This window comes from Myotis myotis, unplaced genomic scaffold, assembly GCF_014108235.1.
Source record: "Myotis myotis isolate mMyoMyo1 unplaced genomic scaffold, mMyoMyo1.p scaffold_m19_p_10, whole genome shotgun sequence".
Lineage (NCBI taxonomy): Eukaryota > Metazoa > Chordata > Mammalia > Chiroptera > Vespertilionidae > Myotis > Myotis myotis.
The window spans coordinates 27,995,797-28,022,271 of NW_023416314.1; the positions used below are offsets into that span (position 1 = coordinate 27,995,797).

At 40.6% G+C, this 26,475-nt stretch overlaps 1 protein-coding gene across 1 annotated transcript in view; it reads right to left on the bottom strand.

The window, feature by feature from the left end:
* The window catches only part of TMEM135 (transmembrane protein 135), a 224,888-nt gene that overhangs the window by 63,851 nt on the left and 134,562 nt on the right, over positions 1 to 26,475 (bottom strand). Inside the window, exon 6 of the mRNA XM_036324735.1 lies at positions 18,060 to 18,106. Coding sequence (XP_036180628.1) covers positions 18,060 to 18,106 — 47 coding nt within the window. The remainder of the gene's footprint in view (positions 1 to 18,059; positions 18,107 to 26,475) is intronic.

Below are 26,475 nucleotides of genomic sequence, written 5' to 3' on the forward strand. Positions count from 1 at the left end.
GATGTTTACTTTGAATTTATATTAGTTCACACAAACACTCCATCCATGCTTTTGTTCCGGCCCTCCGGTCCAGTTTAAGAACCCATTGTGGCCCTCGAGTCAAAAAGTTTGCCCACCCCTGGCCTAGGCTCACTCCTGTTGCTATGATCTTGCCTCTTCTATCTTTGTGTCACTGTCTCCAGCTTTAATAAATGTACTCTCAACATCACCTGGACTCATATTGTGAAATCTTTCCCACACGAAGTCAAGAACCAACACATTCCAGAGCTTGCTAAGGTGGACCGGCCTTGGTCCCAGTCCCTTTCTGGTGACAGTTCCATGCACTGTTCTAACAAGTCATTCATTATAGCAATAATCCTAGGTCACATTATTAGCCCCATTTTTAAAACAGGAAAGAACTGAGGCAAAGGGAAGATAAGTAACTTGTCCCAAAATCACACAAGCTAGTAAGTGGTATTCAATTTCAAGCAACAGACTCCAATCCTGCACTCAAAGTCCCCCAGATAAGACCAGACCTTTGTGAAGGCCTTATAAACTGCCTGAAAGAGTGTATCATTGAATTGGAATGCTCAGAATTGGAATGCTCTCTGGTCACAGTTGGGAAATGAACTGGACAGAAGAGATGGTAGATGTGTGGAGACCTATGAGAAGGTAGTTGTAACCAGGGCAATGGCAGCCTCAATTAGAGAATACAGCACCCGTAGTGAGCATGAAGAGAGTCTCGGGGGCTCAAGATACAGTAAGGAGGTAAAATAGATAATTCTTGGTGACTGGATATTCAAGTAATTGAAAAGGAGAAGTTTGGGATGCTGGCCAAATTTCCAACTGGAACCAACTGGGTAAGTGGCAATTCCACTCACTAAGATGAATACTCAAAGAAAAATAGTTCGAGGGAGACAGGATTAGGAGCAGTGCTGAGGCAGAGAAAATAAGTTCAATTTTGGACAAATTTATTTCGAGGGACAGTGAGACAGCTAAGTAAGCAGTTTAATATGTGGGTCTGAAGTTCAGGAGAAATCTGAGCTCCAGATATAGACTACAGTGTCATTGGTATGTAAATGGTAACTGAAGCCATAGATAACTCACAGGGAATATAAAGAGTAAGAAAAGCTGAGGTCCTAGAAAACAATACTGAATATATGAACATTTAAGGAATAGTACAAGAAAAAGAAGAACGAAGAGGAGGAGGAATAGCCAGACAAAAAGTATCAAGAGAGCATGATTTAAGAGAAACTAAGGAAAGAGTGTTTTAAAAGATGAGAAATGGGCAATGAAAGGCGCGCCGCCCGCCTCTCCGGGCGGTGCGGGAGGAGGAGTCTGGCCGCTGGGCTCTGGGATCCCTCTGCGGCCGCCGGCCTCCCCGGAGAGGGTCCGAGTGTCCGGACCGGCTGCGTGGTGGCCGGCGGCGGCGGCGGGCCGAGGGGTGGGGCCGGGCGCGACCGACCGTGGGGGAGGTCATGGGAGCGGAAGGCCTCACCGCCTGGCTCTTCCCTCCCTTCCCCCGTGGTCGGCTCCCCACTTGCCCGCGCTGGGGCCAGGGGTCCATGCGGCCCTTGGGGCCTGGTCGGGGGGGCCGGGGCCTGCGTGGGCCGGCCGCTGGGCCCCATGGGGGGGGCATTGGCTCCCCAGCCCACCCGCCCGCTGCCCCCCGGACCGGGCCCAGTGCAGCAGCGGCGGCAGCGCAGTGGCGCACGTGCCCTGGCTCGGGGAGGCCACCATGCTGCAGTGCACCGGCCCCATGGCCGGGCCTGCTCCGAGCGGATGCCGCTCCTCCAGAGCTGGGCCGCTCCACCGGCCGCACCCCGTTTGCTGGGCCTGTGCCGCCCAGACGCGCTGGAGTCCCAGTCTGCCCGCAGGCCAGCTGCGGGTGCTGTGCGGGAGGGCCATCCTGCCTTGTGGTGGGTTCGAGCGGCAGCGGCAGGAGCCGGACAAGGACTGCGCCCTCCATCTTGCCTTGGGTCCTCCATCTTGGGACAGAGCCATGTGCGCCCTCCATCTTGCCTTGGGTCCTCCATTTTGGGACGGTACCATGTGCTTCCTCACGGGAAGAAGCCGCTACTAGCCACACCCAGGATTTCTCTGGACTAACCAATAATAATCAAGGGAAGTGCACGCCGTCACTATGACCGACTTGCGCCTGGCCAATCAGCGGGGCCCACAGTCCCCTCTCCTGCCCTCACTCCACCCCCCTTTAAAACCCCCTGTCCCATCAGGTCTCTCTCTCTCTCTCGGCCACTGGAGCTTACCGTTGCATCGGTGAGTGTGGCAGGGGAGCCAAACCTAGGTTTGAAATAAATGACTCTTTGCTTTTGCATCGGACTGACTGGCTCCCTGGGGGGTCTTGGGAACTTTGAATTCTGGGCACAACAGGCAACAATATCCTAAGTAGTTGAGAGACCTTGTAAGATAAGAACAAAAAAGTGTCCAGTAGATCTAGTTACAGGGTGTCTTTGATGACCTCAGTGAGATCAATTTGAAAGGCACGATGCAGTAGAAATCAGATTATAGTGGCACATATGAAAGCAAATGTGGACACCTGATTTGAGAAATTTGGTTATAAACAGGAAGAAAGAAATAAGGTAGTGACTGGAAGGAATAATGGGGTTCTTTTATTTTCTCCCTCCCTTCTCCCACATGTAAACATAGTTATAAGCAACATCTAAGTCTTTCCTGATGCTAACAACTCAATCTGCATTACTGTCCCCATCACCAACCTACTGGCCTGTTGCGTTTTAATTCTGTTATTCTTTCCAGGCTGGGATAAGATGCTCGTTAGTGAAATATTCACTATACTTCCTAGTTACACTAATCACAGCACCATTCCTGTTAGTTGCACTTTGTTCTTGCCACTATGTTATGACACTTTACATTCCATATTAAAGTAATTTATATACAAATATCAGCCCATTTGAACTGATTTAACAAAATGTCATCCAGTGTGTAGCTGATAAACAACAAACATTTATTTCTGGAAGTTTTGGAGGCTGACAAGTCCAAGATCAAGGCACCAGCAGATTCAGTGTCTAGTGAGGGCCCACTCCATCAAGAGATGGAGTCTTCTTGCTGTGTCTTCACAAGGCAGAAGGAACAAAGGATCTCTCTTGAACCTCTTTTATAAGGACACTAATCCCATTTAAGAACGGCCCCCGACCCCTCCACCCCTGAGGCTGCATAACCTAATCAAGTCCCAAAGGCCCCACCTCCTAACACTAGCATCTTGGAGGTTAAGATTTCAATACATGAATTGGGGGAAGATGGGGGGAGGATGGGGGAAGGGGAGACACACAAATTCCCAGACCATAGCAACAATCATCATTTCCTCAGCCATCCCCCCCCACCCCCCACCCCCCCGCCTTATGCTGTGAAAACCCACACTAACACTTTCTAAGTAGAACATGAAGTGGAAAAGATTGGGAGGTCCTGGTGTAGTCAAGTAGACTGAGAAATGAAAAGAACAGGCTCTGAGGTTAGGAAGACTCAAATTCAAATCCAAGTGGTTTCTAGTTGTACAATCCTTGGCAAGCTGCTTATCCTCTCAAAGCCTCAGCTTCTTCCCATGTGAAATGGAGAACACATCAGTACTTAACCTAGTGGGTAGCAGGTAGTGGTAAGGATTAACTCAATAGTGTTTGTAAAGCCCTTAGCACAAAGCCTGGCACAAAGCAAGCACTCATTAAATATTACTAGTACCTCGCTATAATTATTTCATTTTCGTCAAAGCCTCGCCAGCAGGAAGAAGGGCCAAACTGGCTCTCGAGCTCCGGGAGACACCGACTGATATGGTGCCTTTTTAAGTCACATGTACTTATATGCTATTTACACGTAAAACCCCAATTAACATATGACTCCGTCAAAGCTGACTACATATAGATAGGTACCTGTTCCTCAGATTCATTGTTTGTCTCTCTCGCTAGTGTGTTGTTAGTTCTTCCCCTAAGAATTTGAAGTTCTTTCACTGACTTTCTGCACTATTTCCTATAGAAAAGTGTTACAAATATGTGAGAATACAAACAGATTCTACCTAGGGTACATTAGCAGTTTTTTTTCAATTACTTTACACTTCAAATACGCTTGGGCACTGAGAGAAAGTATGCTGTGCCCCAAATATTGCCTGTGTCATTATCCCCACCCAGTAGATGACTACTCAGAGAAGACATAACTGACGGGTGAAAAAAAAGAGAAGGGAATGCTGAAAAGAAGGAATACGCTGAATTTAAACAAGAAGTTCAACAGCCTAAAACAGGGAACTTCGTTAGATTTATAGAGTTAGAAATGGGTGAGAGGTCAAGATCTGGATCAGATCTGGATGTTATTAACCAGTAAAAATAGTTAAAGCCAGAGGAATTATGTTTTGAAAAGAATACTTTTAGACAAAACAGAACCTATACAAGGTAGACGTGACCAGCTTAGTATCTATTTAATTCATGTATGGAACAAAAAGAAATGATATTTGACTGCTGACGTGAGATTAAGCAGAGCAGAATTAGAACTTAAGTTCAGTAAGCTAAAAAGGAGACTTGTGAGAAGATAATGTTTTAGACACACACAATTCTGGTCAATCTTTTTTATGACAACAGCTGTTAGTAACATCCAATTTCTTCTTTATGTCAAAAGTTTCATATTTCAATTGTAGCTTATTCTTACTATGGCAAATTTGATCAGAAAAAATAAGAAGTAAAACTTATATTCTACAACATAGTTTCAGACTCATAAAATTTCAAGTAACTCATACCTTTAAAAATTATAATCTCTTTGGAAATCTAGTCAACAAAATTAACATTAACAGTAGAAATAAAATAATGTCCTCAAACGTAATAAACAGAATGAAGTTTAAGACATTTCTGATTTCCTAGAAGAAATTCTTACACCTTAAATTTGGGAGATCGCATTTAAATGACAATTGACTATATCCAGTGTGCTTAAGGCTGGAACTACATTGCCTAAATTAAAACCACTAAAATCCTTAATATGTACCAATTGCTGTTCAAATAAATTGTCAATACCTATCTGTTTACATTTCATAAAGGAAACGATTATAAATCTGTGATCAATTAATGATAAATATCAAAAATGATTGTAAATATCAACAGCTGCACAGTATTATTCACTTAAAAGGAAATACTTCTTTTGGAATTTTGCAACATACCAAATTAACTTAAAATAATGCAACTGGCCTAGACTTCACGAGTTCTTGGACCTCAGTTATTTTTAGGTTAGAATAAACAAGCATCAAGATATAGGTCAAGCCCAGCCAGCGAGGCTCACTGGTTGAGTGTAGACCTATGAACCAGGAGGTCACAGTTTGATTCCCAGTCAGGACTCATGCCCGGGTTGCAGGCTAGATCCCCAGTAGGGGAAGTGGCAGGAGGCAGCCAATCAATGATTCTCTTTCATCACTAATATTTCTATCTCTCTTACCCTCTCCCTTCCTCTCTGAAATCAATAAAAAGATATTTTTTAAAAAATTAAAAATATATAGGTCAAATATATAAAATGATTTCTACAGTAAAAGGATGACTTAAAAGTTTGGCTTTACTATAATAAATAGCAACAACAAAAAATAGGAGACAAATCTTGAAAGCTTTAAGTCATGGAAAAAATCCTAAAAAAAATGGAAAAAAGGATCAAGATGATGATATTACAGAGACCAAAGATGTAGAATCCAGTGTTGGTAAATATTTTTTTAAATGTGCTTTTTGCAGTAAAAATTCTCTAATGCAGTCTCCCTGTAAGAGACTATATACAGAAGAGAAATTTATTTTAGCTTCCCTATTTTCTTCCTGTAATATATTTTAATATTCACATTGATTGCTCAAAGATAAAAATGCCATGCCCAAATATGACCACAGACATGTCTACTCACACCAGTTGAGTAATATGCTTGCCAATAGTCAGTTGTTTCTCTACAAATGTGTTTACATCACTTGTTTTGTTAATGTAATTATGTGACTAGCCTACATAGTACATAAACCAAATAGGAATAAAGTTAGCTTCCAAGAAAACTGAGTTGAATGCTTGGAAGACAACACCTAGTAAGTATGGCTCATACAACAAAAACAACTCTGAACAACAGCTAGGGAACTCATATACAAAGAAAATGCTTTGTTTGTAAATAAGCAGATGCTTATGTGTGATACTTTGTACGTGAGATATACTCGTATTGATATTTTAGAGATTTGAAAACAAATCTCAGGCCACTGCCATGAGGACAGCTTTCCCTGCACAGCTTGGGCCTCAGCCCGAATACAGCAGAGCAGACCTGCCCCAACTGCCCACAGACCTGCAGTGTGACACAGAGCCGGCCCAGCCAGCTTGCTTGTTACAGCCACTAAGATTTTGAGGTTGTTGTTTACAAAACAGCTTATTGGTACAACAGTATAACAGGGAATACTAAATATTAACAGCATGTAAAGAGCTCCTACAAATCAGCGCAATAAATTTAAAAAATAAGAAATGGGTAGAAGATATGAAATCAAATGGCTACTCAGTAATAATTATAAAATTCTTAGGACTCAAGTGATTTCAGTAAGGTTGGCTAGCTATAATAAATATTTTATACCAGTAGAAGTTGCTGGTGTTTGAAAAGGTTGAAGTGAGGAGAGTCTTACCTTTCATAAGAATTCCTGAAAATATCTTAAAATGACATCCTATAAGGGAGGTTTATCCAAAATTTTAGAATTTAGAATTATCTAATTCAAAAATCACTTTTTAACATTCAAGCAAGAAACAGAAGACAGCAATTGTGCTACCAGTATTACAGCTGATGTTTTTGTGTTAGAAGAAATCGAATCTCATAAACTCAACTGCTTTCCATCATCTGATTCTGAATATCATTCTTGCCCTGAATATACCTAAGAAACTCAAACCCATAAGAATTGCATGCTCCATTTCAGTGAAAAATCACATAAAAAAGCATTCCAGGGCAGCCTGGATTCAGAGGGCCTGAGTTGCCACAAGCAGCTCATTCCCTAAGGCCTGAGATCCCAAAGGCCTGTTCTCCCCCTCCTTTCATTATGCATTTTAGGGTGACAGGAACAAGACAAACAGCCAGCACTCAGTCACCATCGAGGTGCTACCAGTACAAGAAGGCTTTGTGATTGACAAGAGACCACAAAAGAGGGAGGAGACCCACTTTTTCCTTTCTCTAGGGAAAACTCTGGCTGAAATTTTAGAACTTAAAAGCTTCTCCTATTTCAACCAGTTCACCTTGCAGGTGAACACCTTCCTGGTTCAGTGACTCAGTCACACGTTAGAAACAGAATCCAGGCTGAAAATTGGTAATAGTGAAAAAATATTATTTTACTGTGGATTTCAGCTCAGTACAGCTGTAATGTACTTCCTCTCCCAGTAAGCCCTGTCACTAAACCTACACAGCCTGAAAAATAAACCTACATACCTGGATATTTTATTTAAAGTTTTAAGGATACAGACTGGAATAAATCCAAAGATTTCCAATTTTAGCTATCTATATTTTGAAAAATGTCTAGAATAGATCATGCAAGGAGAAAAATATATAATATGGCATATAAATATTAAAACAATTTCCTTCTATGTCCTTCTATTCGTTTTAATAATTTTCTATTGCAAGGAAAGTGATTTTAAAGCACTTTCCCCAAAATAAAAAAGAAATACAGTAAAATTCTTCTTCAAAAAATTAATCAATACATAATCAAATATAATTTGTGAAATATATATCAAAATATAATCAAGTTATGAAATGATAATTTATATTTCCAAATTTAATTTTCAATCAAATTAAATTGGAATGTATTAGAAATGGATTTCACTGTTAATGTGCATTCTTGTGGTCAGTCTTTAAATGGTAATCTATGACTTTTCATTTTGACCAGCAGGAATGCATCAGACTTATAGTTGAGAATATATTCACTAAAAGCCTAAATTTTTCATATAAATAAATTTATTTTGGTTCTTCAATCGTGTTTTCTCCAATTAATAAGTACCTTGAATGTTGTACTATATCTGCATATATTTCTGACATTATTCTTTGTTGATAATCCTCCAAAGCTTTTTTAACTGTACTTTTTAAACGTCACTACCAAGCAAAAACATCTTAACTCCTAAGTACCAAAAAATTTTCATTCTTATTAAGACAATGTTGTAATAACAATCTTATATATACTTGTGACTTCTATCATTTACCTTCTAATTCTAAAATGTAATGTCTCAGAACAATGCATATTCTAAACGGCAGTTCTGGCAGTCTAGAGAGAGAGCTGTCAAGCCTTGCAGGACACTGCATGTTCTCCATTCTGTCATTCTCCAAGGTAACACTCCTCTTTCAAATTCACCTGAGAAAGAGAAGTTTCCTGATGTTCTCATTCTCTTTCAAACCAAGGGAAGGTTTAATGGTAATAACACAAGAAACACCATGCCACTGTACACTAGATGTTTCCATACTAGATTTTTCTATAAGAGCTTAATAGATATAATTCACATACTATAGAACTCACTAAAGTGATCTTTAGCCCTGGCCAGTGTTGCTAAATGGTTAGAGCAGGGGTGGGCAAACTTTTTGACTTGAGGGCCACAATGGATTCTTAAACTGGACCGGAGGGCCGGAACAAAAGCATGGATGGAGTGTTTGTGTGAACTAATATAAATTCAAAGTAAACATCATTACATAAAAGGGTACGGTCTTTTTTTTTTTAAGTCTTATTCATTTCAAACGGGCCGGATCCGGCCCGCGGGCCGTAGTTTGCCTACGGCTGGGTTAGAGTGTCAGCCCACACACGGAAGGGTTGCAGGTTCAATTCCCAGTCAAGGGCATGTACCCGGGTTGCGGATGCCGGAGGCAACCATTCGAAGTGTCTCTCTCACATCAATGTCTGTCTCTCTCTCTCTCTCTCTCTCTTTCTCTCTCTCTCTCTCTCTCTCTCTTCCTCCCTCCCTCCTTTCCTTCCACTCTATCTGAAAAAAATGGGTAAAATATCCTCAGGTGAAGATTAAAAAAACAAAACAACAAAAAGTGTTTTTGAGCATGTTCACTGACTTATGTGGCCATCATCATAATTACTTTTAGAACATTTTCATCAACATTAAACAAACAACCCACACCCATCAGTAGTCACGCCCCAACAATGCCCCACCCCAAGGCCCCTTCCACAGGCAACATAAATCTACTTTCTATTTCTATGGATTTGCCTATCATTCTGGACATTTCATATAAATGGAACATATAATGTGTGATCTTCACAGCTCATATTTAAATAATTAAAAGAGCTCACATTTATTGTTTAGAATGTGGCAGTCATCTGATACACACAATAACCCCATGAGGTAAGTACTATTATCATCCCCAAGGCACAGAGAGGCTAAATCACTTAACCAAATCACAAAATAAGTTAGATGGAATGAGGATTTGAACCTACACGGTCTGGTTCCACAGTTCACGCTCTTAATGAACTCTGCTCCACAATAGTGTCCCTTGATTACTTCTAAGAGAATTCAAGCAGAAAATAGACAAAGAGAAGGGCTTGAAAAAAAAAACCATAGTGAATTATAGCATACCTCATAGCTGGTAAAGTGAGTAATTAAACTTAATGGCTTTGAGTTTGAACATCTGTATCAGCAAAGTCTGTTCTAAAACTTTCTGTGATTGGTAATAATGCTCCTTAAACAAGAAGCGGACATTTTAGCACACAGAAGAGGATTTCCAGGACATGGAAGAATGGTGCTCAGAAACAGTGTTAGTCACATTCACATTGTTAAAAGTTATCATCAGTTTCTTAGTGAAGAACTGAAGACTGGTAGCAGAATCTTTTCTATTACTTCAAATAATGTGCTGTCTTTAAAAATGGATATTTGTGCAAATGTGAGTGTGTGTAAATTAAAGGCATTGTGTTTCGGGCTGTCTGTGTTGGATTGCCTGCTTCCCGCTTCATGGTGCCTATTACTTACTAATCACAGAAAATTCTTAGTCTTTCTTAATGCAGACATGCCAAGAAAAGGCATTTCACCCTACAGCCTACATAATATGATCTCACTTGATTACATATAAATATGTAAGTAAGTAAAGGAGAGAGGAAGGAAGTGAAGGAAGGAGGAAGAAAGCAAGCAAAGAAGGAGGAGAAAGAAGAGGGAGGGCGGAAAAGAGGGCAGGCAGGTAAGAGAAGAGAGAGCAGACTGACAGACAAAAGACCTAGCAGATGACCTGTAAGAATATAAACAACAGTGGTAGCTGTTCGCCTAGTATTAATACGTATATTAATGATGATGATGATGATGATGATTTTGTTTAGCAGTATTTTTCTACAATGAAAAAAAAGTCTTTTTTTACAAAAAAAAATCACTTTAATATAATCTTAATTTGAGGCAATCTGTTCTCTAATGTGCATCACAAAACTCTAGCTGTTTTTCTAATTTGCAATACAGCCTGTCTCATTATAAAGTAAGTTTTATCAATTTTTTATATTCATCATAAATTCCCAAATTAAAAAAGTCTCTCTACTCATTATCTATCTACACTAAGAGAAACATGCAAATTAACCATCACTCCACTACTCTGCTACACCCACCAGCCAATCAGGAGCGAGTATGCAAATTAACCCAACTAAGATGGCAGCAGCCACGAAGCTAGAGCGAGCAGGAGGCTTGGGGTGCCCCCGGCAATGGAGGAAGCCAAGCTTCCCGCCTGCTCTGGCCAGCCCTGGGCTCCGCTCAAGGCTACAAAGTTTCAATTATATAGGATAAATAAATCCCAGATACCTCCTTCCAGCCTACCTTGGCCTCTGCTCAAGAAGGCGCTGAAAAAAAAAAAAAAAAAAGAAAAAAAGGAGAGGCTGGGAACTTGGGTCGCCGGGGGCGTGGCCAGCCTGAAACAGCCCTCAGCCCCTCACCAAGGCTGGACAGGCACCCCAGCGAGACGCCTCCACCCTGAATGGGCTGTGGGCAGCCTGAAAATGGTCCTCAGCCCCTCACCCAGGCTGGCCACACCACCATGGGGTGAGGGTCCCCGCTGGGGGGCTTGGCCAGCCTGCAAAGAGCCCTCAGCTCCTCACCCAGGTTGGCAACACCCCCATTGGGTGAGGGTCCCCACTGGGGTGCCTGGCCAGCCTGGGTGAGGGGCTGATGGCTGTTTGAAGGCTGGCCAAGCCCCCCAGCGGGTACCCTCACCGCATGGGGGTGTGGCCAGCTTGGGTGAAGAGCTGAGGGCTGTTTGCAGACTGGCCACAGCCCCTTCAGGGTGGGGGTGGGGGGTCACACTGGGGTGCCTGGCCAGCCTGGGTGAGGGTCTGATGGCTGTTTGCAGGCTGGCCAAGCCCCCCAGAGGGGACCCTCACCCCATGAGGGTGTGGGCATCCTGGGTGAGGGGCTGATGGCTGTTTGCAGGCTTGCCACAGCCCCTTCAGGGTGGGGGTCCCCGCGGGGGTGCCTGGCCAGCCTGGGTGAGGGGCTGAGGGCTCTTTGCAGACTGGCCACAGCCCTTTCAGGGTGGGTGGGGTCCCACTGGGGTGCCTGGCCAGCCTGGGAGAGGTGCTGATGGCTGTCTGCAGTCTGGTCAAGCCCACCAGTGGGCACCTTCACTCCATGGGGGTGTGGCCAGCCTGGGTGAGGGGCTGAGGTCTATTTTCAGGCTGGCCAAACCCCCTTCAGGAGGGGTTCCCCACTGGGGTGTCTGGCCAGCCTGGGTGAGGGGCTAATGGCTGTTTACAGGCTGGCCATGGCCCCGGGCAACCCAGGCTCCCAGACCCTCCTTGAGCAGAAGCCAGAGCGGTTAGAAGCAGGTATCTGGGATTTATTTATCTTCTATATTTGAAAGTTTGTAGCCTTGAGCGGAGCCCAGGGCCAGCAGGGCAGGCAGGAAGCTTGGCTTCCTCCATCGCCAGGGGCAACCCAAGCCTCCTGTTCACTCTAGCTCCATGTCTGCCGCCATCTTGGTTGGGTTAATTTGCATACTCGCTCCTGATTGGCTGGTGGGCGTGGCTGGTGGGCATGGCTGGTGGGCATGGCTTGTAAGTGTACAGTCAATTTGCATGTTTCTCTTTTATTAGATACTAGGGGCCTGGTGCACGAAATTCGTGCACTGGGTGTGTGTGTGTGGGGGGGGGTGTCCCTCAGCCCAGCCTGCCCCCTCTCACATACTGGGAGCCCACAGGCGTTGACCCCCATCACCCTCCAATCACATGATCGGCCCCTTGCCCAGGCCTGATGCCTCTGACAGAGGCGTCAGGCCTGGGCAGGGGACCCTCATTTCCCATCAGTGGTTTTGCCCCCAGCCCAGGCCTGATGCCTCGGCCAATGGCGTAGACCCCCATCACCCTCCGATCGCCTGATCGGCCCCTTGCCCAGGCCTGACGCCTCCGCCAGAGGTGTCAGGCTTGGACAGGGGATCCCCATCTCCCCCCGATCACTGGCTCTGGCCCCCGCCCAGGCCTGAGGCCTCTGGCCCAGGAATCATGCCTGGGCAGGGGACCCCCATCTCCCTCTGATCGCTTGCTCCACCCCCTGCCCAAGCCTGACGCCTCTGACCCAACAAAAGCATGGATGGAGTGTTTGTGTGAACTAATATAAATTCAAAGTAAACATCATTACATAAAAGGGTACAGTCTTTTTTTTCAATAGTTTTATTCATTTCAAACAGGCCATATCCGGCCCGCAGGCCGTAGTTTGCCCACGGCTGAGCTAGAGTGACAGTCAAGAAAAGACTCTATTTTATCTCCTAAACTCCAAATACCCACTGATATACATATATATATATATATATATATATGGCTCTATATGAATGTCTAAAAAAATACTTCGACCTCAGTGTTTGCAGAATCCGTCCTCAATTTCTACACATTTTCTAATTTGTTCAGCTTCCAGTGTTTTGCTCTTCCACATCCAAGCAGCAATCCTCATATCTTAAATCCACTCTTCACCATATCATTACCACAACTCAGTCATGTTCTCACCATTTCTCTCCTGGATACCTGCTATAATACTCTTCCATTACTTGTCATGGTGTCCCCCTTCTAAACTCCCAAAACACTCCCTACATCGCTGAAGTAATACCTTCTAAATAGAAATCTAATTTTTTAGGGCAAACTCTCCTAACCCTAAAGTAAAACATTTAAGATCTGAATGCCATATATAATTTTCTAGACAAGATTTTGTGTATGTCTAGGCAATCCTTTAAGAAATAGAACCTCTATATTTAAAAGACTTTCATTAAAATCAGAAAATGGTTGAAAGACCCAGATCAAAAGTTCTTTACTTGCATTTAAAGTTATTTCAAAGATATTAAGTTAAGTTTGTGTAAAGAGATTCTAGGACAATCAAACGTATTACACTTAATAACTGTTGGTTATTCAGCCAATAGTTTCATGTTTCTTAAATACAAACATTAGATCTTTATCTTGAGACTAATGAAATGCTTTATTAGTTGTGCCTTTCCAGACAGCTGATGAGAATTTATAAAATGGCAGCCACATCACTACTGTTTCTGTCTAAAACAAAATACATTTTAATTTGCACTGGTTTCTAACTAAAAATGCAAAGCTTTTCAATGTTTATATAGATTGAGATAAGTCTGCTGTGAATCAGTTATAGTCTATAGATTATACGCTATGACAAGTCTGAGCCTTTTGTTCTACATGTTTAAACTGTTGCTGCTGTTCTTGCAAAGGTAGGTGGAAAAAATTTCTAGCTAGGTACTCACTAGGATGGGATCAAAGTTGTCATAATATGCTTTATGATACTGTCTATTTTAAATTAAATTATATAAAGAAAAATGAAGCTCACAACTGAAGAGGAAGACAAATAATCCAATTAAAATATAGGACTGGAATAGACACTTCCCCAAAGAGGACATACAGATGGCCAATAGACATGAAAAAATGCTCAACATCACTAATCATCAGAAAAATGCAAGTTAAACCCACAATGAGGTATCATCTCACACCTGCCAGAATGACTATCATCAATAAGTCAACAAACAACAAGTGCTAGTGAGGATGTGAAAAAAAGGAACCCTAGTACATTGCTGGCGGGAATGCAGACTGGTGCAGCCACTGTGGAAAACAGTATGGAAGTTCCTCAAAAAATTAAAAATGAAACTGCCTTATGATCCAGAAATTCTACTTCTAAGAATATATCCTATGAATTCCAAAATACCAATCAGAAAGGATATATGCATCCCTATGGTATTCACAATAGCTAAGATCTGGAAACAGCCCAAGTGCCCATCAGTAGATGAGTGGAAAAAAAGACTGTGGTACATTTACACCATGGAATACTATGCAGCAGTAAAAAAGAAGGATCTATTACCCTTTGAGACAGCATGGATGGATCTGGAGAGTACTATGCTAAGTGAAATAAGCCAGTCATAGAAAGATAAATATTACATGATCTCACTTATATGTGGAATCAAATGAACAAAATAAACTGACAAAATAGGTCCAGAGACATGAAAGCATAGAACAGACTATCAGGTATCTCAGAGGGAAGGGAGCGAGGAGGGCAGGAAGAGATTAACCAAAGAACTTACATGCATATATGTACAGCTCATGGGCACAGACAATAGTGAGGTGAAGGCCTACTGTGGGCTAAGAGCTGGGTGGAGAAGGGTATAAGAGGAAAAAGAGGATATCTGTAATACTCTCAACAATAAAAATAAATTTTTAAAAGAAGAAAAATGAAGGTTATTTATATCATTCAAAAAATATTAGTGTTCTCCAGACACAGAAACTTAATGTTGAAAATAAAACTTATGATGTTTAAAGGTATTGCTTGTTTCATTATTTTTTATGAGCAAGATTCACTGTAATAGTTTCGGAACAGCGTTTGTGTTGTTGAGTCTTTCTTTTGCTTCTCAATTAAAACAAAAAAGAGCTAGTAGTTCAAAAGAAACATTTCTTTTCTCCACAAGATGCTGGGAAGATCCTAGTGAAGCCTGAATCAACGACTATGATGAATTCTTTGGCTTGAGAAAATGTGGGTTGCTTTACCCATAAACACACATTTGGAAGTAAAGAAATGTTTTAAAGGGGTGCATGAGACAAAGTATTCTATCACGTTTTCAACCATGACTTCTGCTTGGCCTGAATTGCAAGTGACAGACAATGCTCTATGGTGAAGCTATGATAACAACATACAAAATAATAAATCATTGAACAAAAGCGTCAGAGCAATTATGAAGTATGCTCAGTAGGGTTACACAGAGAGCCTTTGTCTTTCAAAACATCTTCCAAATATTATAGTATGTGTTGGTATCAATAGACAGCCTATGGCTGGATGGGCAGCTGGTTAAGAGCTAGAAGAAAACTAGAACTCTCTCTTCACATGTGACCTTTATTTAACCCAAGCCTCTACAGAGTTCCCAGGATTCCATCTGAATGTGAGCCTTATTTCTGGCATACAGATTGAAAATTGAGATCACCATGTATTGTATGAGATAATGTATGTGAAAATAATCATACCTGTAAAAGAAAGCAATTAAAAACTGCAAAAGTATATTTTCTCTACACGTTTTAATAACCAATATTTCATTACTAAAAACATTGTAAGTAAATTCATACAATAAATATTTATGGAACGATTTCCTCAAGTTTTTCTTTAAAAAAAATTGGACCATTTTCTCTATATTGAAAGGGGGCCTCATTTCCCTTTTTCCACATTTATGGGTTAGAATAAAAACACAAGTTAACTCATTTCTAACATAAAATATTTCTCTTATCCTCTTCGCAAAAGAGATGACCATAAATGGAGTCCTGGGGACAATATTATTTGATATTTACTTATCAAATGTCATGCAATTAGAACTAAAATGATTGTTAATAAATGGAATAAATGTGTCCTCAAAATATCTATATTTACAATAAAATGAATCTTAACAATAAAATATTGTAATGAAATTGGACTTGCTAACTGTTATGTACAATATTGTTTGTTCATTCCAAACAAACATATAACATTGTTTTATTTGGTTGCAGTACTTTATAAATAGTTTTACTTTACCATTTACCAAACACATTTGGTTGAGTTATTCAAACTAACTTCTGCCAAGAACACTAGGAATTTGGTGATAGTGCTTCTTTTAGGAGAAAAACAACCCCTTTCCTCAGAAAATCGAAAATGTTTATCTTGGCAGTAAAACCTTATATTGAGCCTTCTGGAAAGTATTTTAAATTGTTGTTTCTGTGACTGAAACAGGAAAAGGCTCTGCAGCTCTGCACCAAAATACATATTTATAGGGTTGATTTTCTTTCTACACCAAAAATACTAGGTTGATGGCAGCAATTTTCAAAGAACCATGCTAAAAATTGAGCATTATCACTATATTCAACACACAATTTATTTGTTAAGCCTCAAAAACTTCTGATGACTAAAAAATGCTAAATGTTGACGAAATATGCTGTCTTCCGGTGCCATATTGGAAAGGGTTATTTTATTTAACTACCTGTTCTGTTAGGAATTTTAACAAAAAGAAAATTTGCTTGATATTATACTTTTCTCTTGTGTATATATAAAAAATATGTTTCTAAGTTTATATCTTTTTTACATTTTCCCCACCAGGTATGCTTTATCTTCAGACAAAACAGAACAGAGATAAACCACATAAACTTTTGCAATATTGTCCTAATAATGTGTCTTTATATGATTATGAAGTTTGGGAAAATTGACAAAAATCAAATAGTTTGCTATTAACTCCTCTACCCTGGCCCTAAATTATTAAAATATGAGACAACAGAAACTGTACGGTATGCATGAGGCTGTATTAAAATGGCAGGTCAAACAATTTCACTAAAACCACCAGATAGCTTCAATGATTTTTCTGTCATTATTAACCGCCATAAAATATTACATATCCCATTACCAACCCTTTGCAGATCAAGTTGAAACTTTATCTATTTTTCTTCCTTCTAACAGCCTGGCTGTCCCTTTATAAAAATAATAACATCATCACTTTATATTTGCATAACATTTTTTATAAAGTTAAAATGTGCTTAACAAATATTTGTTTAGGAGGTTCTGGCAGGGAATTAGTTGTTCAAAAATTCTGGTATGGTTAAATTATCTCATTTAGGTTAAAAAAAGTAAAATATCTACCAAATATGTCTTATTAAAATCCATAACTGCCTTTGTCAATTAAATACAAATTTTAATTTTAAAAGCCTGGTCTTTCCTGCTGTGACTGAATTCTGCTTAAATCGAGAAACATCAAGAAAGGGTCTATTCAAATGAGTGCAACAGGAGTAAACTAAATGGGAATTACGGTCTTACTGAAAAGGAAGACTACGAAGAAGTGGACTCTTCCTGAACAAAAATCCTATTCTCATGCTGCTATGGTTATGTAACAATGACAGACATCCTTTCCATTGGCACTAAAATCTTGAGCCATCCTAACACTCCCCCTTATTCCTCAGAGTCTCAGTGTCAATGAAAAATATAGCTCTGGCCCTGACCGGTTTGGCTCAGTGGATACAGCATCAGACTGCAGACTGAAGGGTCCCAGGTTCGATTCCAGTCAAGGGCATGTGCCTTGGTTGTGGGCACACCCCCAGTGGGGGGTGTGCAGGAGGCAGCTGATCGATGTTTCTCTCTCATTGATGTTTCTAACTCTCTATCCCTCTCCCTTCCTCTCTGTAAAAAATCAATAAAATATTTTTTTAAAAGAAAAAAGAAAAGGAAAATACAGCTCTGACAAGCTAATTTAATATTTGAAAGGCTATGATTAATGTGCTAGGTTACCTTCACAGAAGACTTAGATTAAACTCTACCATCACTTTTCTTCTTTAAATTTAAACTGTTAACTCTATTATAAGAATATCTGAAATCAGGTCAGAAAAAAACACCTATCAGAATTTGAGGACTACTAATTTACATATTCAGCTCTCACATTCTATAAGTAGAATGTGAACAAATAAATCTCCATTCCCTCTTTCTCTATTTACTAAGGAGCGGTGATTTACCTCAACCACTCTAGAAACAAAGCAAAACAAAACCCATGCCACTCATGGGACACAATTATTTGGGTAACACTTTAGTTACATGGTTGATGAGAATTACAAAGGAGCACTGTTTTTTCTATTAAAATGAGTAGGTGTAACAGAACATACCTGAAAAAGAACATGTACATGGCAGCTGTGATGCAGAACAAAAGGACCTATAACAAGGAGAAAACACATTACTTGCAAATGAACACTGACATTGTCATCGGGCTGTCTAAAAAGCCAAATGCCTACTATCAAATCTTGTACCTGAGACAATTTAAAGATGTGCAAAAGTAGTCATACATCTTTCATTCTCTACATTTCAAATAAACTGTATTAAGGTAAAAAAGAGTATATATATATATATATATATATATATATATATATATGCTGTAATTACATGTATGTCTGTATATAGACTGAGCAGAAGGATAATACAGTTCAAAAAAGAACAGCCAATTTTTAAAATTATCTCTAAGAATGCCATAAAAAATAATGAAATCTTGCCATCTACAACAATATGGATGGACCTAGAGGGTATTATGTTAAGTGAAATAAGTCAGACAGAGAAAGACAAATACTATATGATTTCACTTATATCAGGGATCTAAAAGTCAAAATAAATGAAAGAACAAAACACAAACAAACTCTCATAGAGAAGACAAAATAATGGTTGCCAGATTTTGGAAGGGGGCGGGGGGTGGGGTTTGGAAGGTGGGGTGAACAAAGTGAAAGGATTAAGAAGTATACCTTGGCAGTTATAAAAATAGTCATGGAGATGAAAAGTACAGTTTAGGGAATATAGTGAATAATATTGTAATTACTATGTGTGGCATCAGGTGGGTACTTGACTTAGTGGGTTGATCCCTTCTTAAGTTATATAAATGTCTAATCACTATGTTGTACACCTTAAACTAATACAATATTATATGTCAACTGTAATTGTAAAAACAAACAAACAAAAAAAGAATGCCTAAAGAAGCAAGTTTTTAAAAAGACAATGGCTTTTATAATTAAATCAGCAAATCCTATCTAATAAAAGACAAAAAGGGTAATTAACCATACCTCCGCTACGCTTCCCATTGGCTAATCAGGGCGATATGCAAATTAACTGCCAACAAAGATGGCGGCCGGCAGCCATGCAGCTGAAGCGAACAAGAGGCTTGCTTGCTCCAGTGATGGAGGAAGCCAAGGTTCCCCGCCTGCCACGGCCCGGCTTTGAGCTCTGGAAGCAACAATCTTTCAATTATAGAAGCTAAACAGACCCCAGATACCTGCTTTCAGCTGGCCGCGGCCTCAGAGCTGGGAGCACCAGTGAAGGGAACAATGTTTCAATTGTAGAAGGTAAATAAATCTCAGAATAACAAAAAAAAGAAAAAAAGGAGAGACTGGGAGCTTCAGTCGCTGACCAGCCTGAAAACGGCCCTCAGCCCCTCATCCAGGCTGGCCAGGCACCCAAGTGGGACCCCCACCTTGATCCCGGACACCCTTCAAGGCAAACCAGCCGGCCCCCACCCATGCACCAGGCCTCTATCCAATATAGTAAAAGGGTAATATGCAAATTGACCCTAACAACAGAAAGACTGGTCACTATGACACACACTGACCACCAGGGGGCAGACGCTCAATGCAGGAGCTGCCCTCTGGTGGTCAGTGCGCTCCCACATGGGGGAGCTCTGCTCAAACACAAGCCAGGCTGATGGCTGCCAGTACAGCGGTAGTAGTGGGAGCCTCTCCTGCCTCCTCAGCAGCGCTAAGGATGTCTGACTGCAGCTTAGGCCTGCTCCCTGCTGGCAAGTGGACATCCCCCAGAGGGCTGCCGGGCTGCCAGAGGGATGTCTGATTGCCATGTTAGGCCCAATCCCCCGGGGAGGGGGCCTAAGTCAGCAGGTAGTCATCCCCCGAGGGGTCCCAGGCTGCGAGAGGGCACAGGCCAGGCTGAGGGACCCTTCTGGCCCCCCCCCACCCCCCCCCGTGCACAAATTTTTGTGCACCGGGCCTCTAGTATATCATAATATTTATTCACTATTACATTAAGATGACCATATTTTTTAAAATGTAAAATACAGTCAGTCCAGTTGTCAACCAATTCTAATCAATAAGAAAAGCTCCTAAAATAGATAATCATCTTTTGTGGGATATAAACCAGCTATTGAAATTTCTTCTAAAAGCAGGCATCAGAACATAGTAAATGTGGATTAAAGCTCCCCTCAAACCTACCATACTAAGTACACAATATACTAAGATGTATATGGAAAGAATCCAGAACCCAAGTCCTGATAAAACCTGAGTTATTCCAACACAGTTTTTCTCTTTACTCTCTGTGTTTTATTTTAGATCATTCTACTGTTATGCCTTCAAATTTACTGGAATCAACCTACTTCATTAATTTCAATTTAATTTTGTAATTAAATATTTTTATAGCTCCATTTTCTTTCCATTGTTGGCTTATGTTAGTGTTTGTTTTAGGGTTTATAGTTTACATCTTTAAATTGACAGTTTTCATTCAGGTGATAGTATACCACTTACCATGTAATACAGAAACTTGCGATACTACTGATATTCTTCCGTTTGTTCCCTTTGTTCAATATTTATGATAATATTCTTTACTCTGAAATCTATTTTATCTGATAGTAACAGTTTCCAGTCTGGCTGGTAGGAACAGACACTATTCCTGCTGCTATTTGAGTACCAAGCACTTAGGTAAGGATCTACAGTGCTTCCAGGTTAGCTTTCCTTGTACTGTGGCGTTTTCCTCACTTACATGCCCTAATTAGTAATCAGCCGAGTGCTTTCTCTCTAATCTTTTGTTCTGTAAACTCTATCTGGCATGGTCTACTCTCCACTCTGTTTCCTCAACTCAGAAAGTCCTCTAGACTTTGTCTGCACGCCTCCTCTTTAATCCACGCCTGGAAACTCTCTCAATGCATGGCTAGCGTAACCATAGGGCTCATTTTTTCTGTTCCCTATCTCTCAGGGATCTCTTCCCTTCAGTGTCCAATGTCCACTGTTTCAGATGTTTTACCTGCATTTGAATTGTTTCACTTGCCACAGAACTGTTATTAGCTCATAGGCAGAAGCAGAGTGTGGTTACTTAACTTTAAATTAATTTAAATGAAACAATATTAAAATTCAGTTTCTCATTCACACTGGTCACATTTCATATAATCAACAGCCACATGTGGCAGGAGGTACTGTACTATATAAAACAGACATAGGACATTATCTGTAATTGCAAAGAGTTCCCATAGACCTATCTGGCTAGTGAATCACATTTTCACTGTACATTTAAGTGCTAATGTTATAACACTTAAAATATTCAAACATTAGCTATCAGGTATAAATCTGCACACATCTATTTTTATATTTTACACTTTTATGTTTAAGCACCTAAAATTAACACTAATATCATAATTCACACATTTGTGAAAATAATAGAATACAAGTTATTACATAAATTGTAAAAATTAAATGAGATAACATATGTAAAGCCTAATAGAGTGACTAGTAAATGCTCAATAAGTGAAAGCTATTAACATGAAATAATTTCTCTGTGCTTCCCTTCCACTTCACAACCACTGTACGGTATACTTAAACTGGATAAGTAATTTTAAAATTGCTATTTTCACTTTAATTTTTTTAAAAATATATTTTATTGATTTTTTTACAGAGAAGAAGGGAGAGGGACAGAGAGTCAGAAACATCGATGAGAGAGATCGATCAGCTGCCTCCTGCACACCCCCCACTGGGGATGTGCCCGCAACCAAGGTACATGCCCTTGACCGGAATCGAACCTGGGACCCTTGAGTCCGCAGGCTGACGCTCTATCCACTGAGCCAAACCAGTTCAGCATCACTTTAATTTTTTAACATTTTTAAAAATCAAAAGTTATGTAAGGTCTACTACAATATAGCTGAACCTCAAGAACATTATTTTAGTGAAAGAAGCCAGTTACAACTGACCACATGCCATATACCATTTATATAAAATTCCAGATTATACAAACCTATTTACAGAAAGTGGAATAATTAATATCTAGAGCAGCGGTACTCAACCTGTGGGTCGCCACCCCTTTCGGGGTCCAACAACCTTTTCACAGGGGTCGCCAAAGATCATCGGAAAACACATATATAATTACATATTGTTTTGTGATTAATCACTATGCTTTAATTATGTTCAATTTGTAACAATGAAATTGGGGGTCACCACAACATGAGGAACTGTCTTAAAGGGTCGCAGCATTAGGAAGGTTGAGAACCACTGGTCTAGAGCTAAGGAAGTGAGGGTGATAGGGTTTGTTTACTAATGATACAAAGTTTTTTCTGGGGCCAATGAAAATGTTATAAAATTAGGTTGTATGGATAGCGGCACAGCTCTGTAAATGTACTAAACACCCATGAAATTGACACTTCAAACTGATAAATTTTATAGCATATAAATTTCATCTCAAAAAACATTATTAAAGCTGACACTTTTAAGGCATGTACATGATTGACACTAAATTCAAAACAATAATAAAAGTACAATGAAAAGAAAGTGCCCTTCCATTCCAGATCTCTGGTATCATATCTGTGTAGAATTCTCCCCCCTCCTCCCTCTCTCTCTCTCTCTCTCTCTCTCTCTCTCTCTCTCTCTCTGAGTATGTACATACATTTGTACATAGACACCAATTTAATAAAAACATGTTTTATACTTTTTGATTTTGCACATATACAAAAAATGCTGGTTTACTCAACAGTCTACAAATAGCTATTTAGAGGAGATGAAATAAATATTGAATACGAAAGTACACTTTGTAAACATGTACACTTGTATCACTTAAATTCTTAGAGCTGGATTCACTGCATAGAAGGACAGGTGCATTTTTAATTTGACACACTCCCATTAACATATATGAAAATAGCTATTTCCTTAGACTAGAATTTCCCTATGCCCACAAAAACTGTGATTTATCAAACTGTCTTATCCTTATCAAACTGATGGGTAAAATAAAAGATACATTATGGGTTTATTCTTCTTATGAGTGAAATGAGCACTGCAGGTTTATAAACCTTTTTGTTTGTTGTTTGATCAGCTGGTTTAACTTCTTCATATCATTTGCCTATTTTAGGATTGATCTTTTAGAAACTATTTTTATTTATTTATTTTTAAATATATTTTTATTGATTTCAGAGAGGAAGGGAGAGGGAGAGATAGAAACATCAATGATGAGAGAGAATCATTGAATGGTTGTCTCCTGCACATCCCCTACTGCGGATAAAGCCCACAACCCAGGCATGTGCCCTGACAGGGAATCTAACCAGGACCTCCTGGTTAATAGGTTAATGCTCAACCACTGAGCCAGACCAGCCAAGCAGAAACCTTTTTTTAAAAAAAACTGATTATACTTCTATGAAATCCTAGGAATAATTTCATTATTAGCTATTTCTATGAAGAATATGGGTGGTTAGATAAAAGTAATCATGTAAAGGAAATCTCATAAAGTATTAAGTCAAAACATTTTAAGTCAATAGTGTACAGAAAGTACGCTATATAAAAGGGTAATATGCAAATAGACCAAATGGCAGAACAACCAAACAACCAATCAAAGCGTAATATGCTAGTGATATGCTAAGGCTGCTCAACCGCTCGCTATGACATGCACTGATCACCAAGGGGCAGACAGTCATCTGGTCAACCAGTCGCTATGACGTTCACTGACCACCAGGGGACAGATGCTCCGACTGGTAGGTTAACTTGCTGCTGGGGTCGGCCAATCGGGACTGATTGAGATGGGCCGGGCATGCCCTGGAGCCCTCCCGTGGTCCCTCCCCAGCCCGATTGTGCACCGGTGGGGTCCCTCAGCCTGGCCTGTGCCCTCTCACAATCCAGGACCCCTCGGGGGATGTCGGAGAGCCGGTTTCAGCCTGATCCCTCAAGCCACTCCCCTTGGGAGGGCACCAGATGCAAGGCTCATGGCTAGCGAGTGCTGCTATGGCAGCGCCAGCCTCTCCTGATTGGGATTGGGTGCGAGCCCGCGGTAGGCACAGTGGGGCTAGGATGAGTGGGAGTGGCAGGTAGGAGCTGCAGGCGGTGTTGGACTGTGCTGGGTTTCGGACTGATCCCTGAAGGTCACCCAAAGGGACCTTACCCGTACATGAATTCGTGCACTGGGTTCCTAGTCTATATATATATAAAAGCCTAATATGCAAAGTGTCCACTTGGGAGTTCCATTGCTTGCTATGACTTGCGCTGACTACCAGGGGGCAGTGTGAAATGAAGGAAGGCCCCGGCCGGCAGCTGGGGAAGGGAGGCCCTGGCTGGTAGCCGGCAGCCAGCAGCTGCTAGGGACTGTACCCATGCACGAATTTCATGCACTGGGTCTGTAGTAACAAATAATGTGAAAGTAAAGTTCATTTAGGTGAAAAATACTGTTTTCTCTGGAATGACTTTTCAGGAAGTGACAGATTTATAATACATGGCTTCCTGTTACAGAACTTACAAAACTCACATAAAAAAAAACAACCACCCTATACTACTGCTGTCTTCACTGTGGCATGTAAAATTATATGAAAATTATCCCTTTTCAAGATGTTCTAAAAAAGAAACTATATCGCAATATATAAATACTTTACATTCCTAAAAATAACCAGAAACACAACAAATGTGAATACAGCTCAATGTGAATATGGCATCATACAGAAAGCTGTTTTTAACATTTATGCCACAAAATGGTTAAAACATACAAACTAAAAGCATTTTAACATCTATTAGAGACCTTAATAGATGGTGCATTTAACTACTTCCTACCACAGAACTCTTCTGCTTTTCTTCAGCATAATCAATTAAATGGTCTTTGTCCCTGATCACAGTGCCTTTGACTGCTCCTTGAGTGTCCAAAGACAATGATGTCCTTTGCTGCCTGGTCTTTAATACTCATCAAGCCCATTTCCCCCCACATTCATTGAGCCCTCTTCTATCTATTATTCAAAAAAATTTTGAATCTTATCTGTTTCCTGGAAAAGAATTAATACATCTCCTTTTGCCCCAAGTGTACTTATATTCATATTAGAGGCGCAGCACACAAAATCATGTGCGAGTAGGGTCCCTAGGACTAGCCTGCGATCAGGGCCATGTCTACTGCCTCACACCGCCCTGCTTGCCGCCCTCACCCCGTGACACTCCTCAATGCTCCCCGCCCTGGGACGCTCCCCACCCCGTGACACTCCGCGACGCTTGCTGCTGCCCTGCGATGCTCGCAGCAGCTCGCCACTGGACGCTCACCACTGCTTGCCACCCATCGCCTATCACCACTCAACAGTCCCCAGTCCCACCCTGCCTCCACGCCCTGTTCACCATGCTGCGACTGAAGCCTGCAGGGCAGGGTGGGGAGGAACGGAGAGGTGGTCAATGCACCTCACGGCAACTGGTCAAGCGGTCGTTCCATTCATTACCCTATGGTCCTGGCCTTTTATTATATAGGATTTTAGCAAGGTAACCACCCACCCATTCACAAAAATTGATTTGGTGTCTATGTGTTTTCACTACTTTGTGACTCAGCAAGCCAAAGGGAGAGAGACACAGAGGTATGCTCTGGACTAGCATGAGCCCACAAGATCTTTGAGTGAAACAGAATAGACAAGGAACCATAAGTTCTCACCATCGTTTATATATTTTATCAGTACTTGCTATTTTGCCAGCATATTAGGGAAACAAATCCACATAATACTTAATTCCTATTGCCCTTATGTGGTCAGTGTAGTGGAAATGCAGGCGTATTAACAAATCATTCCAATAAAATATACTGTTAGAATATTTACACTGCATTCTATAAAGGTACGCACCAATACATCTGATTATTATTTAGATTACTCAATATGTTAGGCAATGCTCTTTTTGACTGTCTGTGCTTAGAACATAAAGTCCCAAAGGGCAGAGTCTTTACTTTACCAAACTTCATGCATGTGTGATTCTTGATATATAAGGCTTTCCATAATGATGTTAGTTTCCATTTATAGCAACCATATTTCAAAAAACTAAATAGTAGCCCTAACCGGTTTGGCTCAGTGGATAGAGCGTCGGCCTATGGACTGAAGGGTCCCAGGTTCGATTCCGGTCAAGGGCATGTACCTTGGTTGTGGGCACATCCCCAATACAGGGTGTGCAGGAGGCAGCTGATTGATGTTTCTAACTCTCTATTCCTCTCTGTAAAAAAATCAATAAAATATATATTTTTTTAAATTAAAAATAAAACTAAATAGTACTCCCATTCATAAACTGTACTTTAATGTCCATTAAACATTTTCAACTTTTCTGAAAACACATGGTCTCTGGGGGAAAACATTTTTATTGGATAAATAAGCGTTATCACAATTTGTAAGGTATTTATTTTAACTTTGAACACACAACATATTACCACAATATTGATTTGCTTCAGCTAACACATAATTTTCAGAAGCACTATTCTCAAATTAAAAAGCTACATATTATTCTGTAATTATAAAAATCCTTACATAATTCAAATCACTTAATATATAGCCCATCTTTTTAATCTGCCCCTTTG